The sequence below is a fragment of the Parasteatoda tepidariorum genome, chromosome 1 (genome assembly GCF_982258835.1).
Source record: "Parasteatoda tepidariorum strain Cologne lab strain chromosome 1, Ptep-v5.0, whole genome shotgun sequence".
NCBI lineage: Eukaryota > Metazoa > Arthropoda > Arachnida > Araneae > Theridiidae > Parasteatoda > Parasteatoda tepidariorum.
Window position 1 is genome coordinate 54,686,303 of NC_141755.1, and position 13,869 is coordinate 54,700,171.

General features: G+C 28.9%; 1 protein-coding gene across 1 annotated transcript in view; it reads right to left on the reverse strand.

The window, feature by feature from the left end:
• LOC107457006 (uncharacterized) overlaps nt 1-13,869 on the reverse strand; it is a 218,908-nt gene that overhangs the window by 122,313 nt on the left and 82,726 nt on the right. Inside the window, exon 2 of the mRNA XM_016075024.4 lies at nt 7,368-7,478. Coding sequence (XP_015930510.1) covers nt 7,368-7,478 — 111 coding nt within the window. The remainder of the gene's footprint in view (nt 1-7,367; nt 7,479-13,869) is intronic.

Sequence of the window (13,869 nt, forward strand, 5' to 3'; positions counted from 1 at the left end):
AAGGAATCGTGTTTCACCACAATTCCGCCTTACACTTCTTAAGCAACATGTACTACGTATCTATTAGAGCCGAGACTTGGAAGTGGGCAGCTCCAAAGAGCATGGCACTATTAGAGTTTTCTAGGGAAGTAATCAACATGTATTATATTTAATTTTAAAATGTCACCAAATTTAGCGATTGATTAGGGCAGCCATTAGAAAACGATGCAAAAAGGCTGCAAAAGATGGTGCAAGATCGGGGCTATAAAGTGAATCGCAAATGGCACAGGAATCATGTTTCACCACAATTCTGCCTCACACATCTTGAGCAACATGTACATGCACGTAACTATTCGAGCTTTCTAGGGAAGTAATCAACATGCATTACATTTCATTTAAAAATGTCGCCAAATTTAGTGATTATTTAGGACAACCATTAGAAATTGATGCAAAAAGGATGTCCTATAGCCTTGGTAATGCTGGAAGTTTAGCTGTGGCGCTTGTATAGTTAAATTTATGATAAAAACCTGGAAAAAAAATCTTCAGAAGAGGGCTACAAGTCTTCATTTTAAAGTTCTGTAATACATTAGTCGGTAAATACTATTTTTTTAAACTAAATTTTGTCGCTGTCAGAAAGTAGCAACAATTTCTTTAAGTAAGAACCAACGTGACAAGGGGGTGAAGGATCTAAAAAAGTGTAGAAAGTTTTTCCCAGCTAACAAGCTCATTATTTATGATGACCCATTTTATTTTTACCGTCAATAGCGTTGCTATAGCGACCCACTTTAGCTGTATTGCAAAAAAAGACGGCGTGAAAACAATTATATCTCAGTTTTTTCCTGGCGCAAAATTTACTTCAACACGTTTTTATAAATTAGGGTGGATAATTAATTATTTAAGTTTCCTTATTTCTATTATTAGCGAGATTAATTTAAAAGTTTCTTTTTGTTAAAGTGGCTTTTCAATGAAGGAGACTTAAATAAGGTTTGGATGTGAAAAAAAATATCCATTTTAACCGACAATTTTTTTACATTTACTTTCGTTTTCGGTGTTTATTTTTAAAGGGAATGTTTCAAAATTTTTGTTATGACACATTTAATATTTTATTTTATTATTTATTAGCAAAACTATATCTAATGTGATTTTTAAAACTAAAAAAAATGTATACATGACTTATATATAGTGAGAGACAATAAAGTGATACATAAGAAAATAATAAATACCTACATATAATCTTCACAATTCATTGAATGAACCTAATGCATCTAATGTTTTTACCTAAAGAATCACTTTAAAAGCCTCATATATTTAAAATCTAATACTTTCAAGTAAATAACACAGTGAAAATATGATACTCGAATTTCTTGAAATGTTATTCGTTTTTGACGAAACCATTTTCGTGCCAAATGTCCCGAGAGAACATTTCTTCAAGATGTGGAAAGCATTATATTCACTTGTTTGAAGATCCAAAATTAGTGAAAAGTATTGCTAATTTAGCACAATGATTAACACAATTAAGGGGGATATATAATAGTGAGAGTTTTAGTGAAATGTTTACTCACCAGAAATCGGACCTGAGAATCCTACTGCCCTCACTAATTCGTCATATAAGGTAAGTGTTTTGAAAATAAGATGATCTGCTATCGTACTAGACTATTACAACAAAAACAAACAGTCTTCAAAAAGTAAATGCACTAAGATGACACACGAGATAGAATGCAGTTTCATACGTAAAACGTTTGTGATTCTGCCTTTCGTCAAAAATAAATTAATTTCTTTATTTTATTACATAGATAAGGGTTCAGTTTATCATACAATATTACTTAGTTTTATTTTTAGTTCTCGTCTCATGCTTATTTTCATTTAATTAAAAGTTCACAACAATTGTTGTGCATAGAAAATTAATTAGAAGTTTAGATGGAAAAGTAAAAGTTAAAGCCAGAGAAATTTAATAACTATTTATTTAATATCCGTTTGAAATTTTAAATAAGATTTGACTAGTTAGAAAAAGTGAATTTTTTAAAATGTAAAATATTCTCAAAATTTATTCCTATTTTAAATAAACAGTTACATTCATTCATACGTTTTTATTAATTTACATTGCAAAAAGTTGCTTAAGGCATGTGAAGGTTTCTTTTGGGGATGAATTTTGTAGACTAATTGGCAGGGCTCATAAGAGTTTTTTTTTTTTTTTTTTTTTTTTTTTTATTTATTTATTTATTTTGCTTCCCAAAACTATTGCCTCTTTAAACTTTACTTTTCTCAGTCCCTAATTTTTAATTTATGATACATTTATTTTAACACTTTGATGCTTCTACTACTCCCACATGCAGCCCACATTTGAAAACATTTTGCAAAATATAGTTTAGTATTAAATTTTGAAAGACTTAGAAGCAATTATATATTTTTTAGACAGCAACAAAGAACTAAAAACGATAGTATAAAAGTATTTAATACCTCTTAACGGTACAATGAATTTTTAAAAAAAATTTCAATGGGGAAACGTCAATAGAACATTCTGGTAGTAGCCTTCATTGCATTTTTTAAAAGCTTTTTATTAATAATAAATTTTTTGAAGAAAAAAAACTACCGTTACACGACCCGATCTAACCCCTGTTGTCTGCAGCCAGCACGTTTCATAAGGGTCTTCCCATTCAAAGTGCAGCTGAAGATATTATTGAAGAAAGGACCTTTAGAGATAAAAGCTCTTCTTCACACCCACGCACGCGTAGATGTCACCAACATCTGTCGCTTAGGGAAGCATCGAAACGGGGGTCGGGATCCAGGCGAATGTGTGGTCTTGACGGAAAATAACGCCCGCAGTTGTGTACCCTGGCGTAAAAAACTGTCTCGATGAAAGTTTGATTATCTACGAGCTTTATGAGTTACAGACAGATGATAGTAGACTTAAGAGGCGATGAACTCATAAATGCTGGTGACTTTCATCATTTGGAAGACGAGTGTTGATTTAGTTGAGTAAAATTAGATGCGCAAACGCATAGCGTTAAGAAAGTGTGATAGTTTTTTTTTAAAAAAAAGGGAAAAAATGCAGTTTAGTTCCGATCAATCAGGAATTTGTATGAATTGGCGTTCAATCAATTAATCCATAATCTTATCAATGACCTTGAATGGATCGGAATAATGGGGTGCTTGCTTTTGACACAGGTGACCTGGATTCAAATCTCGACTGTAGCTTGTTGAATTGCAAACTGTCTCGACATTTTAGATCACAATCTTACTCACAATAACAGTGAAATCTATTACCGTCGGGTCACAATGAAAGGTTTTCGTGTTTCTCCGCTTTATATAACGCAGAAGTGTACAATATTTTCATTCAAAACATGAAACCTGTCATGTTCTTCTCAAGGGTTCACTTGTGCTTTGAATAGGATTCAGAACTACAAATTTGAGGAATGGGATGCTTAAATAGAAGTTCTTCTTCCGATGGTTGTTTTCAATGTTTTGATTTAAATAAATATACATGAACTCATGCAGTTTAAACAATAAATAATCATTTTTCTTATAAGCGAAATCAGAACTATTGCCAAACTTATACAACAAGTGGTTAAATAGTGAAATAAATATCCTTTTATGTATACTTCTTTATAAACCAACTCTTGAGTTTGCAATCACGGAAACCTCAAGCCATTATCTTTACAATTTCTCATATATCCTAAGACATACATCTCTATTCAAATATTAAATTGAAAAAAAAAACTAACACATGAGACTGTATTAAAACGTTATTAATTTTAATTTTTATTTTTTATACAAACAAGCTAGGATGATAGAAATTTCAAATATGATTAATTTTACTTTAGAGTTGTTAGTCTGGTCACGTTTGAGATTTAAGACACACACACAAAAAAATTGAGCAGGCTGCTTGCAAATTGTAAGTATCGGATTTACCACTAGATTTAAAAGATAACAAATTTCAATCATCTGTAGTTAATATGATTCATTTGCATTTGATTTGCCACTTACTCACTTAAAATGATCTAGTTAAAATAACTCAACTTGAATGAAATTTCACTCGTTTCTCTGGATAAAGGGAGTTTTCTCATCTAGAGATTAAATTCACTGGAGTCGAAGAGTCAACTGAAATAACTCAAGCTTGAGTACATAGTTTCAAGTCGAACTTGAGTGAATGTCAATCATTTTTGATTGACCATCAGCATCACTTGAGTGAATCATTTTAACTTGAACTTGATCAAATTTCAATAATTTCTGATAGATAACCATCATTATTCGAGTTCTTCAATTTGACTCGAACTCAAGCTTGAGAGAGTTAAAGAAATACAGAAAACATGAAAAAAAAAGTAAAGAATTTTTTAAAGAAAAAAAATATTTTTTGAAAGAATTCAAAAACTTTTTTTAAAAAAAGGAAGAACAAAATAGGGAAAAGATGTAATATTTTCATCAGCTCACACGATTACAGCCGAAAAAAAGTCTTTTCTAATATTGTATTAATGCAGCCAAAGCAAAGCAGATCAATACAATAGTGTGGGGAACACCAAGGACTGAAACGAAAATAGAACTTATTAAGCCAAAAATGCAAAATGAAGCAAAAAATCCAAAATAAAGCATTCAAGCAAAAAAAAAAAAGAATGAAAATAAAAAAAAATTAAGAAAATACAGAATAAAACAGAAAATTTAATATATAAAGTGAAGAACGAATTCAAATGCACTTACATAACCGGCATAGTTCAAAAATGATTTAAAATGTTTTTGTAACAAATTTTCCAGATTACAAAATAGAATAAATATATATATATATATATATATATATATATATATATATATATATATATATATATATATATATATATATATATATATATATATATATATATATATATATATATATATATATATATAAACTAAACTCAGTGGCGCGACAGCCCTTGAGAGCCAAGGCCTACTGTGCCCATCTCAGTTTTCTTGACCTTGGGCTCTGGGATGCAGGAGCAGATGCTCCGGTCAGGTGGTCAGCCGAACGCGGAGCCCCAGTGTTTAGTTCTCAAGCATGCTTGGTACTCATTTATCGACCCACTGAAGGGATGAAAGGCTGAGTCAATCTGAGTTGGCTGAGTTGATATATATATATATATATATATATATATATATATATATATATATATATATATATATATATATATATATATATATATATATATATATATATATATATATATATATACAAATATTTTTTTTAGATTTTTGAATTTTTTTAAATGTTTCTTTTGGTTTTTAAAAAAATATTTATTTTTTCCATGTTTTCTGTATTTTTTTAATTTACTTTATGAGTTCTGTATACTTGTAGCCTATGCACAGTAAATAGCACCTATTTTTCTTAATTTTCTTCGTTAACTTCATATATATATATATATATATATATATATATATATATATATATATATATATATATATATATATATATATATATATATATATATATATATATATATATATATGTACACACACACACACACACACACAAAAAGTCATTTTAACATCGGTATTGGTTTAGGTTAGTCTGGACATTTATTTTTTGAATTTGAAGGCCTCGTGTTTTTATCTTATGAGTCATATTTATTGATTTATTGGCCGATATCACTAATAACTGAATTGTTATGAGCATTAAAGTAATGAAACGAAAAACTGCTTCATGATACAGATAATTCCTATTAGAGTAAGATTATGTGGCTATTCCTAGTGACTTTTTGCACAAAGTCTACGATATAGAATGAAAGAAAGAAGCCATAAAATAAATCTGGACGAATAATCGTGCTTACGGAATTAAAGTCAGGTGACATCAAAATCGTTCCGTTAACTCTTGTTGAGCTTCTCGATCATTTTGACAGCACAAAAGCCCTCATTGAAGTGCGCCATAAGCAAATGGTATTGTCATGCAAACACTTGACAGCAGGAGAAAGATGTTCAAAATACATCATTATAGTTAGGATTACAAGTCAGCTTTTTTTTAAGCTTAAACTAAAAAAATTGAGTTGACTTGTAACCGTTTTAAATATTTGAACCATTCATTTTCATCTACTTACCTTTTTCTGAAGGGAAAAAAAAGAGTATTTCTCTTTTTTTCCACCACGAATCCTTTTTTTTTCTTTTTTTCCTCCAGGCATGTATTGTACATTTATGCAAATATTGAAGGAGATTGAAGCGGGTGATAAAATGATAAATAATAAACGACAGTCATATTCTCCAACTACTACGGAATCTCCGCGGTTTCAAACATTGTTCGTAGTGGTAACAAAGACAATGCATCGACATTTTAATAAATTAGAATTAAAGAAATTTTGTCCACCTCTGCGCGTAAAAAATTTAAACACATAAATCAAAATTTAGATAGTCAAAGGAACAAATTCCCAACTTCTCAAAAACATTTTATAAAAATGCTGGTTGTTAGGGATATTTCTGCCTCAGTTGATTATCAATGGAGAAAATATATCCCCGAAACCTCAAATTTTATTTATCTTTATTAAACCTCAAATTTATCCTTATTACTATGTAAACAACGATAAAGTGAAATTTATGTATTTGGTGTTTGGCTTTTAATAGGGAGAGAACAATTATATAAAGTACCGATGAATTATAATTATGCAAATAACTAAGTAAAAATTTTTTTAAAAAAAAGCATATTTTTATGCTTATGAAGTTGAATTTAGTTTACTATGATACGCATTAGAATAAATTAAAATATTTAACTGTAAGACTTATGAAAAAAGCGCTATTTTAAATAGCTTATTTAAAAAAGCATAATATATTAATTTTTTAGCTTCTTGAAGTTACTTTAAATTATAAGAAAATAATGATATAGTTAAAGTGTACTTTAAAAAAAGTTCACGGTAATAATTAATTTAATAATTCTTTTTCTTATGATTTTGAATTCTATTTGAATATTAAAAAAGCACTAAATATCAGGAATTGATCTTCTATATTGATCTTCTAATTGATCTTCTTCTATTAAAACACAGATATTGCAATGTCAGAATTTCACCCACGACAGATTAAACGTATATTTTTCTATGTAAATACGCCGATTGTTTTGTCCTGATCGAACTCACTATTCCCCAGCTCTTCAACCAGCGTTGTGAGCGACGCCTTAACCAACTGCGCCACCAAAGCATCCAGCTCAAAATATCAGTGAAGGGCCATATAATACACTTAAAATTCAATTTCTAAATAACACTAGTTGAAATTCATAAGAGGTGTCAAAACCGTACAAGGATTTTCAATCGATACAATTTAATAATATTGAACTTCCTAAAAATTATTATTAATTAATTTATTAATTTATTCATTTATTTTGAAAACCCCAAAATAAAAATGAATGAAATAAAATAATAAATGGAATGTAGTTATTCACTTACCCATTAGTGACTGGTGCTGTGGTCAAGAAAGCAGGTAGTTCTGAAAGGTCTTCCTGATGGTCGTAGACCAAGGTCTCGACCATGGAGCCCTTGGAGCTTCCAAAAGATACCCTGTTAAAGGAATCTTCATTAGTGAGAACAAAAAAAAATGCATTGAAGTTTTAAAAAAATTAATGTACTACAAAGTAAAATGAAATGAAAGGATTTTATTTTCTACATGGAATACTTATAACAATAAAACAATCACTATTACATTTTGTTTTACTATATGATGTCTTTAATCACAGTATAAATTAAATAGTATAAAAATAAGTTATTTACATTTTCTGAAAAGTTCAAATTATTGAATAAGCATACAAAACGATTATTGACGACGAATTTTAACTGCCTTTCTTTATCCAGATCATATTATGCGCTTCAAGTCTCGTTCTCTCGAACCAATTTGAGATTACTTACATGGGAACATTCAGTTAAAGTAATATGAAAGAGAAATATAACGTCTAAAATAACGATATGAAGCGGTATGCTTTGAGTCCTGTCCACAGGGAACATAAATACTGCAGGAACCATTAATATTTATATTTCAATATTCCAGCGATTTTTCAAAGTAAAATGGCAACATTGGTAGCCACGTGTTCCGACATTGGAGAACCCTCACCATTCAAATCCTCAAATTGTTTACCCAGGGGATTTCAATAAAAATCCCCCCTTCACCCATATTGGGGCGGTAAAGCTTCTTCATTAGTCCCATTCAAGAATGTCCAGATGCGGCCGCCCTGTTAAGGGATAAAAGGGAGGGCTTTAAAGAGACATTGAGGGGTGTCGAGAGAACGGGGCGCTTTAACTTTTGTTTGGGCTAAAATTAAACTGTACCCCAACTCAACGTGAGTCATATCATATCCGTGGGGGCGGGCATAATTTTTTCTCTCCCTTAAACGTTTTTCGCTTTTTCTCGGTTTAGTAAAAGTTGTAAGCAATTCAAAATTAATAGAAATTGCATAAAATAATAATCAACAGATACAATGTTGAAAACTTAATGCGCAAGTCAATACACTGTAAGAAAAATAGTGAAGTTGGTATGAGAAATGAAATCCGTTTATTTTATAGAGAATTTCTGTTATTTAAAAATATTCTCCCATTTTTAGTACTGTTACTTTAGCAAATAAACTCTGTTATTTTAATAAAAATAATTTTATAAAATATCCATATCAGCATTGTGGTCGGTGTGGGCCGAAAGCAGCATTCGTATGACCAGTCGATGCAAGAACTCGAGGCTTGGTCACCTCATTCGGGAGGCAAGATCTCTGTCCTTTGAGCTACAGCAGCTCTAGCGTCTCGGTATGAAGAAAAATCTTATACTGTTTTTATCTCCAGAGTCTTACTTATTGAAATATTATAAGTGTAAAAATTTTTAAAACTAGAGTGGACCACCAGTGTGTAAAATATCTGGCTACTTAAATTACCCAAAAATTATATCTAAAGAAATATAATAAGAATTGCAGTTTATTAATGCGATGTTCAAATAAAAGGAAGGAAGGAAAATAATCGTAAAATGGTTTTAAAAAAAAGGTAGAGCTAATCGTACCGTAAGCAAAACTACACTGAAAAAACTGGACTAACTGAACGGACGCTTTTAATCCATCGTTTATGATTAGGATGAGAAACACAGAACAATCGTTTTGTCAAAGAAACAACTTTAAACCATCCAATATACAGAGAAAGTGTGTTAATGGAAAGGGAATTTTTCACATTACGTGGATATCGGATAAAAAACAGATTTAAAAAAAAGAATCTGTATTCTTCTTTAAATAGTTTTTCTACGAAAAATATGTTTTCAGTTCTTGAAATTAAGTAAAAGGGCATACCAGTTAATAAACGTTTAGAACAAATGAATAAAAAATATGTAAGCATAAATGGGCACTAACTTCGGGAGAATCATGATAATATTCCAATTTTTTCGATGCAGCCAAAAACATTAGAAACTTTCAATCATACTATTTTGCTTTTAATAGTAATAAAAATCTTCTAAAATCATCAAATCATTGATAATAAAAAATAATTGATTTTCCAGATAAGTTTAGCAATCTCTAGAAAAAAACTAAAAATTAATGAAAAGTAAAAAAAAAAATTTTTTTTTGTGTAGAAAAATAATAAAAAGAAGCTGCATCAGGTACAATAGTCTCTTAAGATTCTAAAAGTACCATGAACAAAACTTATTTACATTTTGTAATATCTCTTCACGTTCAGAGTAGCATTTATTGGACAAGATAAACTATCAATTACACCATACAATTAGCAATTTTTTCTCACATGTTCTTTGATTGTTTTAAAGTTAAAAACAAACGCAATATAGCAATAAATAAACTGTAAAAAAATTCTGGATCAACAAATTACTGTAAAATGTACCGGCACTCAGGGTACCGACACTTTTTACCGTGACTTTAATTTAACAAAACATGAAACGGAACTAAAAATCTGATGAACCGTAATTTAACAGTAGCAATAACCGTAAAATCACTGAATCACTCTAATTAAATAAATAATACAATAAAAATTATGGTGCAATATTTTACGATATAAATGGATTTTACGGATGATGCCCCGTTAATTCCGATACTTTATACCGTAATTTGATCCGGAATTTTTTCGGTCTGTTTTAATAATATTCTATACCTATTACACTAATCTATTTTTATATTATTATAGCAAAATAATTCCTTATGCCATTATTGTAGTTTAAGTTAATTTTTATGGCTATTATAAGTTTGCTAAAGCTTTAAATAGTAGTTAAAAATATCGAAAAAATATGTCATAAGCTTTTACTTGTACTTCTTAGTGGAATAACGCATATACTAATTCATCAAGCAAAACCATTAGAATAGCGAATAAATTTTTAATGCAGAAGTATAAATCATGTCACCGGTATATCATAAGTCTTTTGCTGTCCAAAATGACATTAGAATGTGATTCTTTGATAAATGCTGCTACTAATTTATTACTAATCAGCTGAAAGCTCTATTTCAGTATCGAACAAATCATTATGAAGAACAGTTTTGAAATAATGGTTAATTAAAATTTCATGTTCAGTAAATGACAATAGTATAAGTAATACATTCCTAAGTATTGTTCTTAGAAATAATATTTGCAGAAATCAAAATGATGCGGTGATTAAGTGACTGCGAAATTACTTACCAAAAATGTAGTATATGAAAAAGGTATAATCGTTTGTTATTATATAACATTTGCAAGTTAAGAAAAATGATATATTTTATGAATAGAATTTATAAAAGTCAACTACTGTTTATACTATACATATTTTATAAATATAAATTTGCAAATTCACATCAACATTTTTTCATTAGAAATGAATACATTCCGAAAGTTATAGTAATTCCAGAATTAAATATTTCCTTAAAAATAATAATTATTATAATTTAGCAATTTTAGGCATTTCATTTGGATTCTAAGCGTACCTGAAACCAATATGGGGTTTGGTGAAGCTAACAATATTGAAAAGGAATTTAAGTTTTTCAAAAAATTGTTTTAGATGTTATTTGAGAGGGGATTAGAATAATCACAAGCATAAGTTTACAATCTATTGATTTAAAATAAAATGAACTTTTTCCCTGCAATTTCAAACATTTTTAAATAAAAAATATTCCTTAATGCCTTTTATAACTACTCATCTAAAGTCGAAAATATTATATTTTCGGCATAATATTTTTTATGGAATTCTTAAACTGAGTTGCTTTCGATTCTTAAACTCCTTTTTGATTTAAAATTTTAAAATAATAGATGCATGTTTAAATGTTTTTAAAAATTTCACGAAATTTTCAAAAAAAAGAAAAAGAAAACAAAAACCAAATTTCTGTAATTTTAAGAAAACAGAATTTAATTTCTGTATTTTTTTCATATTTTTTAACATATTCTTTTGTCCCCGCAAATCACATTGAAAGAATTTTCTAATAGAATAAAACTTGTTTGTGCTTTCGAAGGATGAATCACAAACGGTGAGAAATCGCTCCCGGAATCACTCACACAAATCCCTCATCCCCAGAGCTTTTCCGAATAAATAATGTCCCTCGCGTGAGAAAACGAAAGAGCTCGTGGTCGTAAAAACCGAAATTCCAAAATGCTACTGATAGATTTCTATTCGTTTCTTGAACAGCCACTATGAAAAAGATGCACAACTAAATTCCTGAATGAAAGATAAACGAGAAGTAAGTCTTGAATCACGAATTGAACTTCGAAATGAATTCAATAGAGTTAATTTCCTAATGTTACTTCCGTAACAATAAATTCATTCCAAATGCGTTTAGAGGGAAATAAAATATAAAAAAGAAATAATCTATACGTCACATACTGTTTCTTTTTTTTCAAAAATACTTTTTTGTTCACTAAAAATACATTTAAAGAGGAAAAATCTTTAATTTGTTTTAGCTAATTACAGTGATTTTTATTTAATCTGTAGGGATTTAATTATCGACTATGTTAACCTTCATCTATCAAAAGGTACCTCTGACAGAGTTAAGTTAACATGTCTTATATACTAGAGATTTGATATTTAATATTTGTAGTGGTAGTTACGCCACAAATCTTCAATAGATCAGTGGGAATTACGTATGTAACAAAAGATTTGATAAATTTATTATTTTTAAAAGTGAAATTCTGTCATGGTTTGACATCAGTAGTGCAAAGTCTTGCCTTGAGAATTTAGGTTGCCTTGAGAATTTCTGAATTTCTAACACCCCAAATTAAAATGTCCGAAGGTGCAAAATGTATAATCTATTCTATCACTTTTAGCCTTTAAAATGATCTAAATATCGATGAAAAGTTTATCATACGGTAATAATTTGTCAACATATAATTTTTCAACGTATATTTTAGTAACGGCAATTGTGTACAGAGCAGTAAGTTATTTGTAATTTATGAAACATATTTTATCAAATGAAGCAATTTGAAAATTACTATCGTTTTTTTTTCTATACAATTCGGGTTTTAGTTTGTTTATTAGTTATTCCTAAAATTATTTGGCTTCTTAATAAGTAGATCACACAAATATTCAGTATTTTAGTGCATTGTACCATACACAACTGATACGTCATACTATTTAATAAGATTTGTTTATGTTGTTGGAATGATATTTTAACATAATATTGATGCATTTTATTTAAATAATATGCAACGTTTGTGATAAAAATAATATTTGAACACCTAAAATTCCAGAGAAATCAACCTGTTTACTGTTTGTATAAATTAGAATAGAGTCAAAATATATTGATTTAAGATACGAAAAGCCTATATTAATTTAAGACATATAGTTAACACTGGAAAGACGGAAAATTAGTATATACCTATATTGCCTAAAAGCAGTCAAAATGACTAGATTGTGAATGCGTAAATAAATTTGTTTAAAATTAATTTTTAACATTTTTTATATTATTTACAGTTACATAACAAGTTCTTAGTAAATATTAACAATAAAAAAAAATTACACGATGTTCAAAAAGTCACAAAATTCTAAGAAATTTTGTCATTATATACATCATTGTTTTTCTAATTGAAATTAAAAGCAGTCAAAATGACTTCATTGGGCAATCTAGTGTTAATAATAATAGATAGTTATAGGTTACGAAACAAAATTCGCGTAAAGTTCACAAATAAGAATGGTTCTTTCAGCACGTCAACTTTTAACTTCGTAGTTGCTTTTAAGATTAACAAAACATGCTATTTTTTTCTACAAGTTTAGAGGTTAATAATTGTCGAACTAATTGTCGAATGTTTAGCTTTTTTATTCCATCGTACTCCCTATAAATTTTTCTATAACCTATTGTAATTTCAAATTTTCAAATCTTCCAGTTTTGGAGCAGTAAAAGAAAAGTAACATAGAGGAAAAGTTCACGAAAATAAGGGGAAAATTCGAACTAATTGGAATTTTGAAAAACACTCAAACAAATTGTTAACACTCAAACAAAGTGTTAAACTCACAAACAAATATGGCAACTCTGTAGCTGCATTTCTGCAGTTAGCAGAGAGGCCCGAATAGTATTTTTAAGTCAAGTTTAGCAGTTAATATTTTCGACCTAATAATTGAATTTTTTTTTTAGTTCCATCGCAAATTTTTAACAGTTTTTCGTAAATTCAAATTTCTAAGTCTTATAGTTTTTGCACTGAAAGGCAAAATGTAACGTTAAGTTGAACACCCAACAACAGTGTAGACGGCTCTTACAAATTTTTATAATATAGAAAAATTTATTAAACATTGTATGAAATTCTAAATTTTGAATAGTTCAGTTGAGTATTACGATGAAATAATTGTCACAATAAATTTGTTAAAAAACAAAATTGTAGGGTACAAAAATATATCGTGTTATCGTTAAAGTTATAAATGAAACTTTATTGGAATACTACGAAATTTATCTCTCATCGTTCTCTGGGTGGTATACTGTATTTCATGCAAAAAAATACTTTCACAATAAATCATTCATATAGAATGACAATA